Source organism: Lycorma delicatula, chromosome 4, assembly GCF_047948215.1.
Source record: "Lycorma delicatula isolate Av1 chromosome 4, ASM4794821v1, whole genome shotgun sequence".
NCBI lineage: Eukaryota > Metazoa > Arthropoda > Insecta > Hemiptera > Fulgoridae > Lycorma > Lycorma delicatula.
Genome location: NC_134458.1, coordinates 114,797,357 through 114,810,966, shown reverse-complemented (window position 1 = coordinate 114,810,966; position 13,610 = coordinate 114,797,357). Strand labels below are relative to the sequence as shown.

Genomic DNA, 13,610 nt, shown 5'->3' with positions numbered 1-13,610 from the left:
AGGCCGCGAAAAAAGCCCTTAAGTTGTGCGGAAAAATACATAATTTTAAACGCTTACAAAAGCGAATTGCTGAGTAATGCAACAGCATTGATTTCGGAATTCGTTAATAAACTGATAATATAAGTGGAAGTTGTGCTGCTTCAGTGTACAAAGTAATTCGCGAGTATTAGTCTACTAATGAATTACGGCCTCCTAAAAAAACAAAACCCCGTAAGTCAATTGAAGAAAAAATTGACGAGTTCAATAAAAACGCGATTCGTAAAATATTAAAGTCACCGATCTCCGTGGCTGAGTAGATAGCGTCGCGGAATTTCGTGCGGAGGTCCTGGGTTCAGATCCGGGTGGTTAGGCATGGCATCTTTTCTTTTCATACGTTAACAATTTCCACCGGGCTAATGACCATATCTGTTGTTAATGTCCGCTCTTGTATAAAAAAATAAAAATAAAATCAGTCCATTTGGTAAAAAGATAAAACAAACTTCATGCTTAAAATAAAAAATAAACAAAGAACTAATTTAAACCAGTCCCCATTTTTCAATAAAAGCATTTCTTTTGAAATATTAGTGTTGTTTATGCAACAGTTTTTAATAATAATAATAACAATTCTTTACTTTTCTTCTTGAACAGTATTTTTATTATTTTATTCGAATTTTATACGTATTATAAATAAGTTTTAAAGTATTTTAGTATAATTTAATAATTAATTGTTTATCATAATTTTATTATACTTTGAACTATAAGTTACTTTGTTTTATTGTAAATCAAGTTACTTTGCGTAAGTAGTCATTTTTAGTATTACTACTACTATTATTACTAATATAGTGTATTATTTATTATCATCAGCATATATAAAATATTAGACAGGAGGTGATTCATTGAAAGTGAAAATTACATATTAAGAGAGATACATTTTGCCACAATATACCACTTCAAAGAGTTGCTTTTAATAACATCTTTCAAATTTTTTCGAATTAGATCTGGAATTTTTATCGTAAGAGCAGTTATGACTTCTTAATTGGAATTACATGAATCTGCCACTTACACTAAAACGTTTATTTATATTTCTGAACTGTCAGCTGATACACCCATTTAATAACCTTTGTGGTTTAGATATCATCATAGCAGGAATAACCATTTGATCATATTTTCCAGCCGTTGATTTCACGTTTTTAGTAAGATGGTCGTGAAAATATTATCCATCATTAGCTCATTATATTTTTTCAATAAATCTGCCCCAAATATATTTCACCCAGTCCAATACTAACTAGTTCCGATCAGAAAACAATAAATTAACTGTGATAAAAAAAAATATTTTAATTAATTTTGTTGACATTACACCAGCCTCTAAATATATTTGTAATATGATACATTTTTAGAGGTAGAAATTTATTTACATAATTAAAAATTTAACTACCTAGGTAATAAACTTACTAAACAACAATATTATTGTTTTTAAAATTCCTGCAGCCATCTGAAATTATTGTCATATAGTAACTATATATTACGAGTTCGATTCCTACCGTATTTTATATTTTCATTATTTGTTTGTATATGGAATGAAATTAGAAAGAATTCTTTTTAGTATACGTACTACAATACCAAAATAGACCCATGTATATGCTTTATCACAAAAAATAACTCATTGTTTGTTCCTTGAACCACATATTATCAAAAATAGATAAGATTTGAAATTTAGGAATTTCTGTTACATGTATTTTTTTTTGTTAATTGACTCAATTTCATGTAATTACTGAAATGTTTCTTCAAAAACTGCATAGAAAATAACTTTTTTTATCAATAGAAAAAATTATAACTTATCTTTAAGCTCGTGTGAACTGTGAAAAAATGATTTTTTTTTTTAAATGTCCTACTAATCGCATAATAACTAGTTTTTTTTTCATGTCGTCGTCTAATATACGAACGCCTACGTTCTTGAACAAACAATTTTCCAAGTTATCGGTCGTTTTCCAAGTAATTGCTGTTTAGTCAGGTATAGCTAAATTTGAAAAACAATTTACGAAAATTAATATCTGAGTTATATATAAAGTTCCAACACACCAACATAGATAAATAAAGCCCATTAAGTATAGAAATACATTCGAATATCAAGAACAATATTTATTTACTGAGTATAGTTTAATTTCATGCTTAATTAATCAGTTTTTTCTTTCTGGGCTGTGCATAAACAAATTTACTTCACTTTGGACTGTTTTATCTTTTCCCAGTAGATTTTCATCCTTTTGCTGTGATCTCTTCTTCTTTTCTTTGTCTATTTTATTTTATTTTGTTGTTGTTTCATTCTGAAACTCTCTCAGTTTTTGTTGTGATAGTCTCAGAAATGTATTTATTCTTTTTTAACTTCTAGTTTGAAAAAAATCTGTCTCTATTTCTTAAAAAAAAATTGTTTTCATATTTCTGAAAAAGTCAAGGATGGTTTTTTGGCAGTTGTATCTTTGTTTATTCTAAAGATATGAAGGTAAAATTTTAGTCTTTTAATTTTAAGTTGTATTCTTTAAGGATCAATTTAAAAGCCATTTCATTTATCTGGATCTATCCTGCATTTCTAGTTAAGTTAGTTTTAGTTTGTTAGAATCATTTTGTGTATTATATTCATCAATATATTTTTATTTTTTTACTCTTTTATCTTCTATCGGGTTTATTCGTTTAATTTTTGACAAATAACACAAAAAATTCTACAGTACGTAATAATTTAATCCACTACCACTAACGGATTAAATAAAAAAAATCTATAAATTATAAAACGTTTGTGACGTGTAACTTAGATTACTATGGGTAGATTGTTAACAATATATGACATAACTTATTTATCTAGGTTATATTACGTCACAGATTTAAAAAAAAATAGTTTTAATTTAATTTTTATTTATTTAATTCTACAATTTATTATATTTTTACTTTCCTGGCACGGTATGGAAATCAGTCAAAAAATGACATAGGGGTTGTTTGCATTTTTCGAAATTTCATGACCCAGAGGTCAAAAAAAGAAAAAAAAGTGGGGGCTAATATTTGTACGTACGTATGCACGTGTGTTTGAAGCTTTTTAACTTTTGATTGGATAAACCGATTTTGATGAAATTTTGTACAGAGACTCGTGTATATGGGGAATATGTTAGTAAACCTTTGGAGTCAATATCTCCAAGGGATGGGGTAGATACTTTTTTGGGATCAAATTTCTCAAAATTTTGCAAACGAAACCTGACTTTATATTAATCAAAATACATGTATGCATGCTTATCTTACCATTAAAAAAAAATTACCCCAAAATTTCCCCTTCATCAAAAATCGAAAAAGCTATCTTTTTGTTTATTGAATATGTTAACAGTTTTTTTTTAATGTCTTCAAGGCGTAGTAGTAGTAGTGCAAGTGACCCCAAAAAAGAAGACTTTGGGGGCAATATTGGTAGGGAGCCGATCAAAGTTTTGAAGATCTTTTGAATTCTTAAAACCTTTTCAAAAATCTTTTAAATAAATTATAAATAAACTGTAATACATTTTGGTTTATAAATAAACTATAGTTAACTTTTAATAATAATATCACAATAAAATTTCATTATAATTCACCCATCCTAAAATAGAAATCTTAGGTAACTTTTTATAGATTGTACTTTTTTCAGTAGAAGTTTTTAGTTTCTTCCATTTAAAATAGTAAATTTAGAAAAATCAAAAGATTTTCATGGAAGATTATTTTATGGGTGGGGAACAGAAAAAAATACTGATTTTTTGAATTTTTAAAACTTTTTTTTGGTTTATTTAAACATAAAATGATAATTTTACAATAAAACTTCATTATAAATTACCTCCATCCCAAAAAATAAATCTTAGATAACCCTTTTCATGTAAAATTGTTTTTCCACTGTATAATAATAAATAACCAAGTACCAGGAAAGTATTACAACTTTTTGTGAGCTTTTTTTATTACTTAAATTTTTGTTTGAATTGTAAATTTTTCAAATTTTTACACTTTGTATTGTAAGAAAATATGTAAATATAAAATATTTTAAAAAATGATAAAAAATAAATTACCTGTTTCTTCAGTTAATTTATTTTTTAGGTAACAAACCTTTTTCCTACTCCTTTCTTTTCCTGGCTATCTTTGTTACCTGAAAAAGGAGTATGGTATATCAAATTTTGTCACACAAACAACCTGACAATTGGAACCAAACATTGCACCAATAATCTATTTAAAATTTCACTATGATAAAATAAATATAATAATAGATTACTGTAACACTTTCAAATCATAATTGCTCTTTACTAAAAGCAGTTGTCTCCATTTATGTTTCTGCTTTTAATTTTTACTACTTGAACAATCTAAACATGTTTCTATGGTCATTCTTTTCTAAACAAAACCAATAATGCCATCTCAGTGCCACTTAATGTATATTTCTGAATTAAGAGTCATTGATAACCATATAAAATTACCATGACTTTGACTTAATTACAATTTATCATAAACACCCGTACAAATGAATTTTATTATGATTCCAATAATTTGTATATTGCAATTCTTACACCCAATTATAAAAATCGGTCTCTTCTTCACTAATTTTGACCTTCACTGCTTAACCAACATCAATAATGAACTTTCCCTCCTGTTAGAAACTTTATAACTCTCATATCTTTTTATAGCAATCATGAAGCGATGCAAAACCTTAACCATTTTGAGTTTTTCTTTTAAAAACCTATCTTCATCTTGGATTTTCTCAATAAAATTTTGCTGATAATGAATAATCTTGTGCTGATTGAAAATCAATTATTTTTTGAATATTCAAAAAAAAAATTAATGCATTTCTTTAATCGATTAAATAAATTCTCTATCAGACTTCATAGATTCCAAAAGCACCTTAACTGGAAGTCCAATAGGTATTTATAATTGGCATAACTCTCTTAACTACTGTTAAATCAGAGTTAATGAGAGCATATACAATGCCTTGTTGATATGATTTATGTTGTAATTTAAACCATTCAAGATATGCTACCTGCAATGTGTAGTGTCTACATCAATCTTCATAATGTTACCATATGAAATATGAATTATTTTTTATATGGACCTCGTATTACTTTTATTTTTGATGTAACTATTAACTGTTATTTTACATTTTCTATGAATACTCATGGTAGCAAATGTTTAAAAATAGAAAAAAAAAATAGAATTTACAGCAAAATCAAACATAGTGTCCAAAGAAATTAGTATTAGGTTACTTAAACATTGTTTCCCAATGGAGTAAAGACAAGGTGTATAACTCATTGTTTCTCTCAGATGAGGGTGAATTAATTCTATTGCTTTATATTAATAATATTTAGCACCAAAAGTTGTGCAACTAATGGTACCAATTGCAAAAAAAATTCATTTTTTTCTGATTTTAATTTTACCCAATTTATAATTTTGTTTTAAGATATCCTTTAATTAAAGGCCTTTATTATAGCTTGGAGATACTTTAAAGATGCCTGTACCAGCAAGTTTTAATGATGTAACAGCTAATGCAACAATTAGAGATTTCCTTGGATGGTCTTGGTACCAAAGATCATTTTATGTTCCACATTATTGGCAAGTAAAAACTGATCGGAGAATATTTGTACATTTTGGTGGAGTACACTACACATCAAAAGTTGTAAGTTTTTTTTGCTTTTAATTTACTTGTAAATTAAAATTTATAAATTTTATTATATAATTACTCTACTTACACTAATTTTTATATCATGACAGTAATATTCATCATGCCTGGGAACACTTCCAGTTTGTTCACTGAACATGTAAAAATTTACCATCAATTTAAAAATTAGGATAAAATAAAAAATCTGATGTGAGCACCACATGACTTCCTTGTATGCCTATTAACTTACATATACACATTTTTTTTTTTAAATGAAAAGTACATAAAATTTTATTTCATTAATAACTTCTGATATTTAATAATTTTTTTTTATTGTTATTTTTGAATTATTATTTATCGTAAAACTTTTTTACAATCAGAGGTTAATTAATAAATCAATATATTTAAATTAAAAAAAGGAGATGAAGTTGGATTTGAACCGGTGTTCAAATCCCTTGTAAGATCCAAATATTTCATTAATTAAAATTTTATTTGGTTATAACTCTGGAACCAATAAAAATAAGCACATTTATGACATATCATTGAAAAGCTCTCAAAGAGGACTTATGACTGCAGGTAAGAAAAAGTCATTGAGTTGGGATTGCATTAGTGGCAAGAATGTGTAGTTTTTGCTCTGCTGTTTTTCAGTATTTTTGATTGGTTTTTTTGGTGATTTTATTGGATTTTGTTGGTGGAAGATTGATGAACATGGGACACAAAATTTGTTGAGATATGGACAACGGACTGATTTGATATTTAGATTTTTCTGCTTTTCCTATGATATAACATAGGAGTTGTACTTATTTAACCAAATAATTTAATTAGAATTATTCTAAGTTAAACTGCAAGGTTGTGCAAGAGTATTACGTCATGCAATTGAAGTAAACAAGGACTTTTCAAGGAGAAAAATATTATAAGTCCTTACAGAGACAAATATAAGTGGGATAACTTTTTCTCTTTTTTCCGACTCCCTGTTCGTCCCAGACCGCTATTCTTGACTCCCAACCCAAAAACCCCCAGAAATACCTCCGTCCAAAAAATCTCCTTCCGTTTATAGGTGCTTCAAGCCATTCCTGACCTATGCGACCCTTGATCCAAAATATCCCCCCTCCAAAAAAAATTTCTGACCCGATTGTTGACAATATAAAAATCACCTGCCCTCTCCCCCCAAAAAATCCCATCCCCCTGCTCCAGCCCCCTCAAAAATCGCCGTGTGGGGTGTCGTTTTCGAGTGGTTTTCAACCGTGAACAAGGATTTGTGGTCACATTTTTATTTGAGTAACCCGTTGTTGAGATATGGCTGATCAATCGTTTAAGGCGACAGGGAGTCTGACCCGCTTCTCAGTATGCGGAGAAATTCAAAGAAGATCAAGAACAAGCGCAGCTACGGCTCCAGAACCATCTTCGGTGAAAGGAAAAAGTGATAAAGCTCATGAGAAAGGTGAAAAGTTGAAAGATAGCAAAGGTGACGGAGACTAGGATTGTGACAAGATGGAGACGACCGAGGCCAGAGTCCCTAACAGGAAAATCGACGTAATCGATGACAGCGCGATGGAGATCTCTCAGATGGTACAGACATGGACCATCTGCAGCAATGTGTGTGTGTGCATATTAATTCCAAGAATTGATTTTCTTCGGATTCTGCACCTCAGCTGTTATTATATTCTATAATTACATTATAAAATTAAAAAATAAAATATATATTTAAAAATTTACTAAAATTAAAATTTTTAAAAATGAAAACAATTTCAAAAATTTGACAAACTATAAAATAAATATATTTTAATGTAATTATAGAATTTAATAACAACTGAAGATGTGGGATCCCATGAAAACTGATTTTTGGAATTAATATTGTAAGTTTAACTTACCTATATACTGTGTTTTGGTGATTTATATTCTATTTAATATTAAATTATATTAACACAATGGTCAATATGTTAATGAATTATATAAATGTACACAGTATCTCAAAAGAATAAATACACAGTTTGAACAGCTATATTATATTAAAGAAATAATGAGAAAACATATTAGATACATGATTACTTGTGTTGTTTTTTTAACTTAAACTTATAAATGTTCAAAATGACCACCATTAACATCAGTATATCTATGACAAAAGTTTAATACATGCAACATGCTACCTGTACTGCAGCTAAAAGTATCATGTTAACTGCATTTTCAATTTGCTGTCTCAGCTGCTGCAGTGTCCTTGGTTTTGTAGCAGTGCTTTTTAAAAATCTCCATAGGTAAAAATCCATGGGTCTTAAGTCTGGAGATCAAACCAGAAACTCAAAAGCATTTCCTTTTCATCCTATTACTCAGGAAAGGTGCTGTCAAGAAATTCCATTACGTGATGATGATAGTATAGGGTGGGAGCCCCATTTTGTTGGAAGTAGTACATTAACAAAACGTTATGCAGAGCAGAAGTAATGTTGTTTTATACCATCTGCAAGTAAGAGATGCTGGTGACAGTCCACTCAATGAAGAATGGCCCAACAATCCTGTAGAAGATAAACTACACCACACAGTAAGGCCTAGCAAATTAACAGGTTTCTATTCAGTTATGTTTGAATTTGTGTTACTCCAATAAACTCTGTTATGTCTTTTAATTATTCTGTTAAGTTTGTTCCGTTAGCTTCAAACTTGTCCCAGATACTTGTATTTGTTACTCTTGGTGGTGGTATTCCAAATTCCATTGCTCAACATCTTTGAACCTCTTTAACATTCTCAGTTTTTCAGTAACACTTCAAAAGCCACTTAGTTTGTGATAAAACAACTGAATTTGAGCCATGTTTATTATGTAATAAATAACATATAAGCTAGCAATGAGTGACATCAATGAAAAACAGATGTTTGAACTGTAAGATGGTGTGGTTTTGTCATTTATATCCCTGTTCATTTTCTAGCCATAACCATTCAAAAGAATAAATACATTTATTTGAGACTATCTCTCTCTCTCTCTCTCTCTCTCTCTCTCTTAATCTTAAAGAAAAATAGAAAAATCTTGTGAGGAAAGTTTTTGTACCAGGAGTTACAAAAGACAAAAACTTGATGTTTCTAAAGGAAGAAAAATCATTTTAGTGCAGAATGTACTTCTTCAGGTGATTTTTTTTATTCTTTCTCTTCTTTATCTTTATCTTCTTCCAGTATAATTTGAGCCATATTTGACAACTGCTGTTGGTACATTGTCATTAAATAAAGATAGAGCCACAGTTTCGGGGATCAAGTACCAGAAATGATTGGAAAACATTTTTGCAGCACCCTTACCAATTTGATAATTTATCAACTGACACATGAACAGGAAATCATGATAGGTGCTTTAATTGCTTCTAATGAAAGAAACTAGGCTCAAACATAAATTCGAGCAAGAGAAATATATATTCTTCTTAAAGAATTCTTCTCTGTATGTGATAACTGGAATTGATTTTGAACAGGTAAATCTTAAATGCATAAATTGCCTTTGATATCCACCTAGCATAATTTATAGCTCCTGGTATATGAAACAATATCCTATTCTTTGGAATGCCACCAAGAAAGATGATAGTTAACCCCAACAATTCTCTGTAATCATCTTGCTGTTGTTTGTGCATAGAAAGATAGTGTTCAAGAAATCCAAGAATGGTAGAACGGATATCATCAGTCACTTCGTTGTTACCAGTTATGTAAATGTTCTTCTTGAGTTTCTTCTTTAAGTTTCTCTAAATCTTTTGAAAAGCACCATGTCTGAACTAGAAGTTGCACCCATCAGTGAGTCGAAACAGTTCCTCAAAAATGTGATGATGGTAAGGGAGGTGCAACAGGTCATGATGGAACAATTTTTCTAAATTTTTACAAGCACCATTTACTCGACCTGTGTTGCTTGCTGTCATATCACAGCAAAGTGCTTGACTTTTGTTGGTTATACCCCACTTCTCCATTGCTTGGTAAACATCCATGGCTTGCTCTTCTCCTGATGATGTTTGGATTTCAAGGACTCCCAACAATTTCTCCTTGCCCTGAAAAGTTACTATCATTGCCAGTCTATCAACCTTTTCAACACTTCTTAGTTCTGGGAGCAGCTTTCCATCCCAATGCAACACTAATTCTTGGCAGTCATTTAGGCTAAATTTGTGCTGAATTTCTTTGTGCCTCGCTTCTCTAAATTTTTTCCCAAGGCGTTGAAAAGAGTGCAATTTATTATCAGGTCTTTAGTATCACACCCATTAATTTTCATTACTAGTGCTTACAAATGATTACAAATAAAATACTAAAAAAAAATGTTTATCTGAAATAATGACTTTTCCTGGCAAATATTTCAAAACTTTATGGTTGTTGAGGGTCACCTTTGCAGTTGTCCAGTTGAGATAAATTTTTCCACAAACCAGTTTTTGGTGGTTGGAGAAGATAGGGGGATGGGAGCTAAACTTTTAGAAAGTTGAAAAAATACAAATACAAATTTATACAAAAATTTGTAAATTTTGTAAAATGTCACATAAACAATTTACTTTTTTTGTAACAGGAATAATCACTCATATGTAGAAGGGAATTGCTGAATGATTTATCTGATGAGCATCATAAATGAATATGTATATGCAACATGGGATATTTAAAAATAGTAACATTAAGAATTATATATATTACAAGAATCTGTTGCATCAGTTGATTATTTCAATATGAAGTTATGTAGAAAAATATACAAACAATTTTCTGTAATAATACATGATTAATGTTGGTAAAGGATTTGTGTTTTTTTTTGTAATGTTTTCATATGAAGACAAAGCTACTTGTAAATACATTTGCATTAAAATAATGAACAATAATTTCATCAGTAATATTACAATGGTGTTTCTGTTAATTATACAAAATAAAGTCTTTTAACTAATAACGTAATGCATAGTATTTTAGAATAAACCATAAAATATTTGAAAAAAATATTTGTAGAGTATCTACTCATATTTACTTACGTAGACTCTTAGACTCTTTTCTTCATTCAGAAAATCTTGTTTTATGTTTGGATAATTATTTATTTGTTTTCATTTTTTCTGTATAGTATACTGTTGCTAAAGATAGAATAAAAACATTCTCATATTAGTTCTATATTGACAAATAACCTCTTACTGGCAAAAAAGTAATTTATTTTTCTAGCTAAAAATTATAAAAGAAATTTGAAAAAGAAAAGTATCAGATCATTCTTTTAAATAATGTAAAACTTGAATAATAAAAATCAGGCCATTAGTTTACATTTGAAAATGTGAAAATACAACAATTTTGGAAAAAATAGAAGCTTTTAAGCTAGTAGGTTTAATTAGAACAATAAATAATTGTTGGTAAGACCTAAAGTAGGTTGGTTATGGTGAAGTTCTATAACACTGTACAGATCACTTTGTATTCTATCTAATTTTATATGAAAGAGTCGGTTTAAACTTTGATTACTGATCTATGAATTTAAGATACAACCATTTAAAAATTATAAAAATATTGAAATGTAATTTTTTCCATTACTTAATCTAACCTACTTTTTGAATGAAATGATTCAAGTTACTGGCTCATAGAAATTTTTTCTTTAAATTGTGTTTAATGCTATATAGAAATATACCTTATTGAAACTGTACAAAAATAAATTTTAAAATCTATAAAAAATTCTAGCGAAATGAGACATTACAGATTGCTAACCTTGAAAACAAATGGATTTGAAATGTTCATTTAGAATAGATTTAAAACAATTTCATAATATAAGAAAAAAAAGGATTATACCAGGACAAAAAGTAGTTTGACAAAAATTTTTAAAAAGTACCATAGAAAGTAATCTGATGATGATTTAATCTGAGTCTGATGATCTCGCTGGCCATTCTGTATGACCCCTTTAGCCAATCCATGTTCCAGGAAAAAATGAATTTAAAATTTCATGTACCTGAAGACTGAAATGAGGTGGGGCACCATCTTGTTGAAACCAAATGTTTTGGAAGTTGGGACTAACAACATTTTGAATGTTGGAATGTTATCGTTAAGAAGTAAAGCTTCATATTTCACTGCGCTTAAATTTCCATCAATAAGTATAGGCCCTATCAATTGTCCACCAACAATACCTGCCCATATATTTACTTTGACTAGATACTGTGTGTGTACTTTATGATATCAGTGTGGATTAATATCAGTCCAGTGTTTCCATTGTAGTCATCTTCATTAATTCTTGCGCCAGATGAATTTTTAAGGGTTTGAAATTTTCACATTTTAATGCTCGAATCACTGAACTTTGGCTAATGTTGTATTTTCGTGCTGCCATTGGAGCCGAGGAATGAGGATTTTCAATAAATTCTTGCATAATCTCTAATGATTTGTTATTATTTGTTACAAATTTTTTCCCTATTATTAATGCTGCCTGTTTCTTCAAATCGTATGATGGACTTTGACACTGTATCTTTTGTAATAGGGTTACAATTATTATTAAATCTTGCATTGAACAATTCACAAACTTCATTATATGACCTAACTTATCACCAAAGCCCCTTATCATTAAAAGTGTGATCCTCTCCTGTTTCACTAAGTGGCATATTGATAGCAATGTCAGTAGGTAGCACAGAAAAAATTAATTTAGTAAAAGACAATTATAAAAAAGGTGTAAATAACAAAAGTAGCTTACAAATGTTATAAAGGTAGAAAAAACAATTAGCCAACTGATAACAATAAATTCTCATAAGAAACTAACAGTGTTGTAATAAAACTCTTCCTTTTTCCTGTTTTTAGCCTCTGGTAATTACTGTTCAGATAATACTTCAGAGGATGAATGAGGATGATATGTATGAGTGTAAATGAAGTGTAGTCTTGTACATTCTCAGTTTGACCATTCCTGAGATGTGTGGTTAATTGAAACCCAACCACCACAGAACATTGGTATGCACAATCTAGTATTCAAATCTGTGTAAAATCAACTGACTTTACTAGGACTTGAACGCTGTAACTCTCGACTACCAAATCAGCTGATTTGGGAAGACGCGTTCACCACTAGACCAACCTGGTGGGTTGAAATAAAACTTTAAATGGAATTTACACAACAATGAAGTAAGCTTCACTTTTGCAACAATGGTAAGATACCATCAATGAGCAGCTGATTAGCATGATTTGGTGGCAATATTTTTATTTATTTACTCATTAAATTTGAACAAAAACAATTTTTTTTGGTGTTAAAAAAATATTTTTTTTTAATCTTTTAAAACTTAAATTTAACTTTTAAATAAGCTTTTATTCTATTAGATAAATTCAGTGTAATTTCTTTTCATTTATTTGTATTATTTGAATTTATAAATTTAGTATTTTCAAAATCCAAAATTTACCTTCCCACCATTTTGGGTGCAGATATCGTAGCAACTTTTTATTTCTACAGTTTTACTTGCCTTAAAAAGACCTTTAAAATGATTTATTGCACAAAGAGTGTTACTGTTTAAAATATTTGGGTTATAACCCCTTGTGCATTCCCCCAAGAAGGGGTTGAAATTCTATTTCTCATCAAAAGGTAAAATAGTTGATCGATATTATATCCTGAAAGTTACAGTATTCTATCTGAATAATGGTCATCAACAGTCAAGGGAAGTTCAAGGATAAACGTAATGCAATTGTGGGTTATAAGGTGTAATGTAATTAGGAAATAGATAGGTGTGCAGGTAAATTTTTATTTCATGACACCTCATTCTTTATTTTTATTTATTATTATGTATTTATTTACCTCTGTAAATAAATATATGTATTATTAGGCTTACCATATTTCTTTGGATCCAACCAAGCCACATCTTTGAAATTACTTAAAAGTCTTAACAGTTTACTGAAACATTAAACTTTATTTATCCAGTTGTATTTTTCACTAGACATGACTTTTTCAGAAATAGTTTGTTAGTTTTAATTACATCATAAAATTCACAAGAAAGTTCTGAATTAATTTTAACATTTAACAGATTTTTTTTTTTTTTGTCTTCAGTCATTTGACTGGTTTGATGCAGCTCTCCAACATTCCCTATCT

The 13,610-nt window shown here is 29.2% G+C and overlaps 1 protein-coding gene and 1 pseudogene across 1 annotated transcript in view; one reads left to right on the top strand and one right to left on the bottom strand.

Annotated features, from left to right (window-relative positions):
- The window catches only part of LOC142322925 (beta-glucuronidase-like), an 84,835-nt gene that overhangs the window by 16,038 nt on the left and 55,187 nt on the right, over positions 1 to 13,610 (top strand). Inside the window, exon 2 of the mRNA XM_075362010.1 lies at positions 5,447 to 5,632. Within this exon, the coding sequence (XP_075218125.1) occupies positions 5,447 to 5,632 (186 nt within the window). The remainder of the gene's footprint in view (positions 1 to 5,446; positions 5,633 to 13,610) is intronic.
- Positions 8,969 to 12,941, bottom strand: LOC142323190 (uncharacterized; annotated as a pseudogene).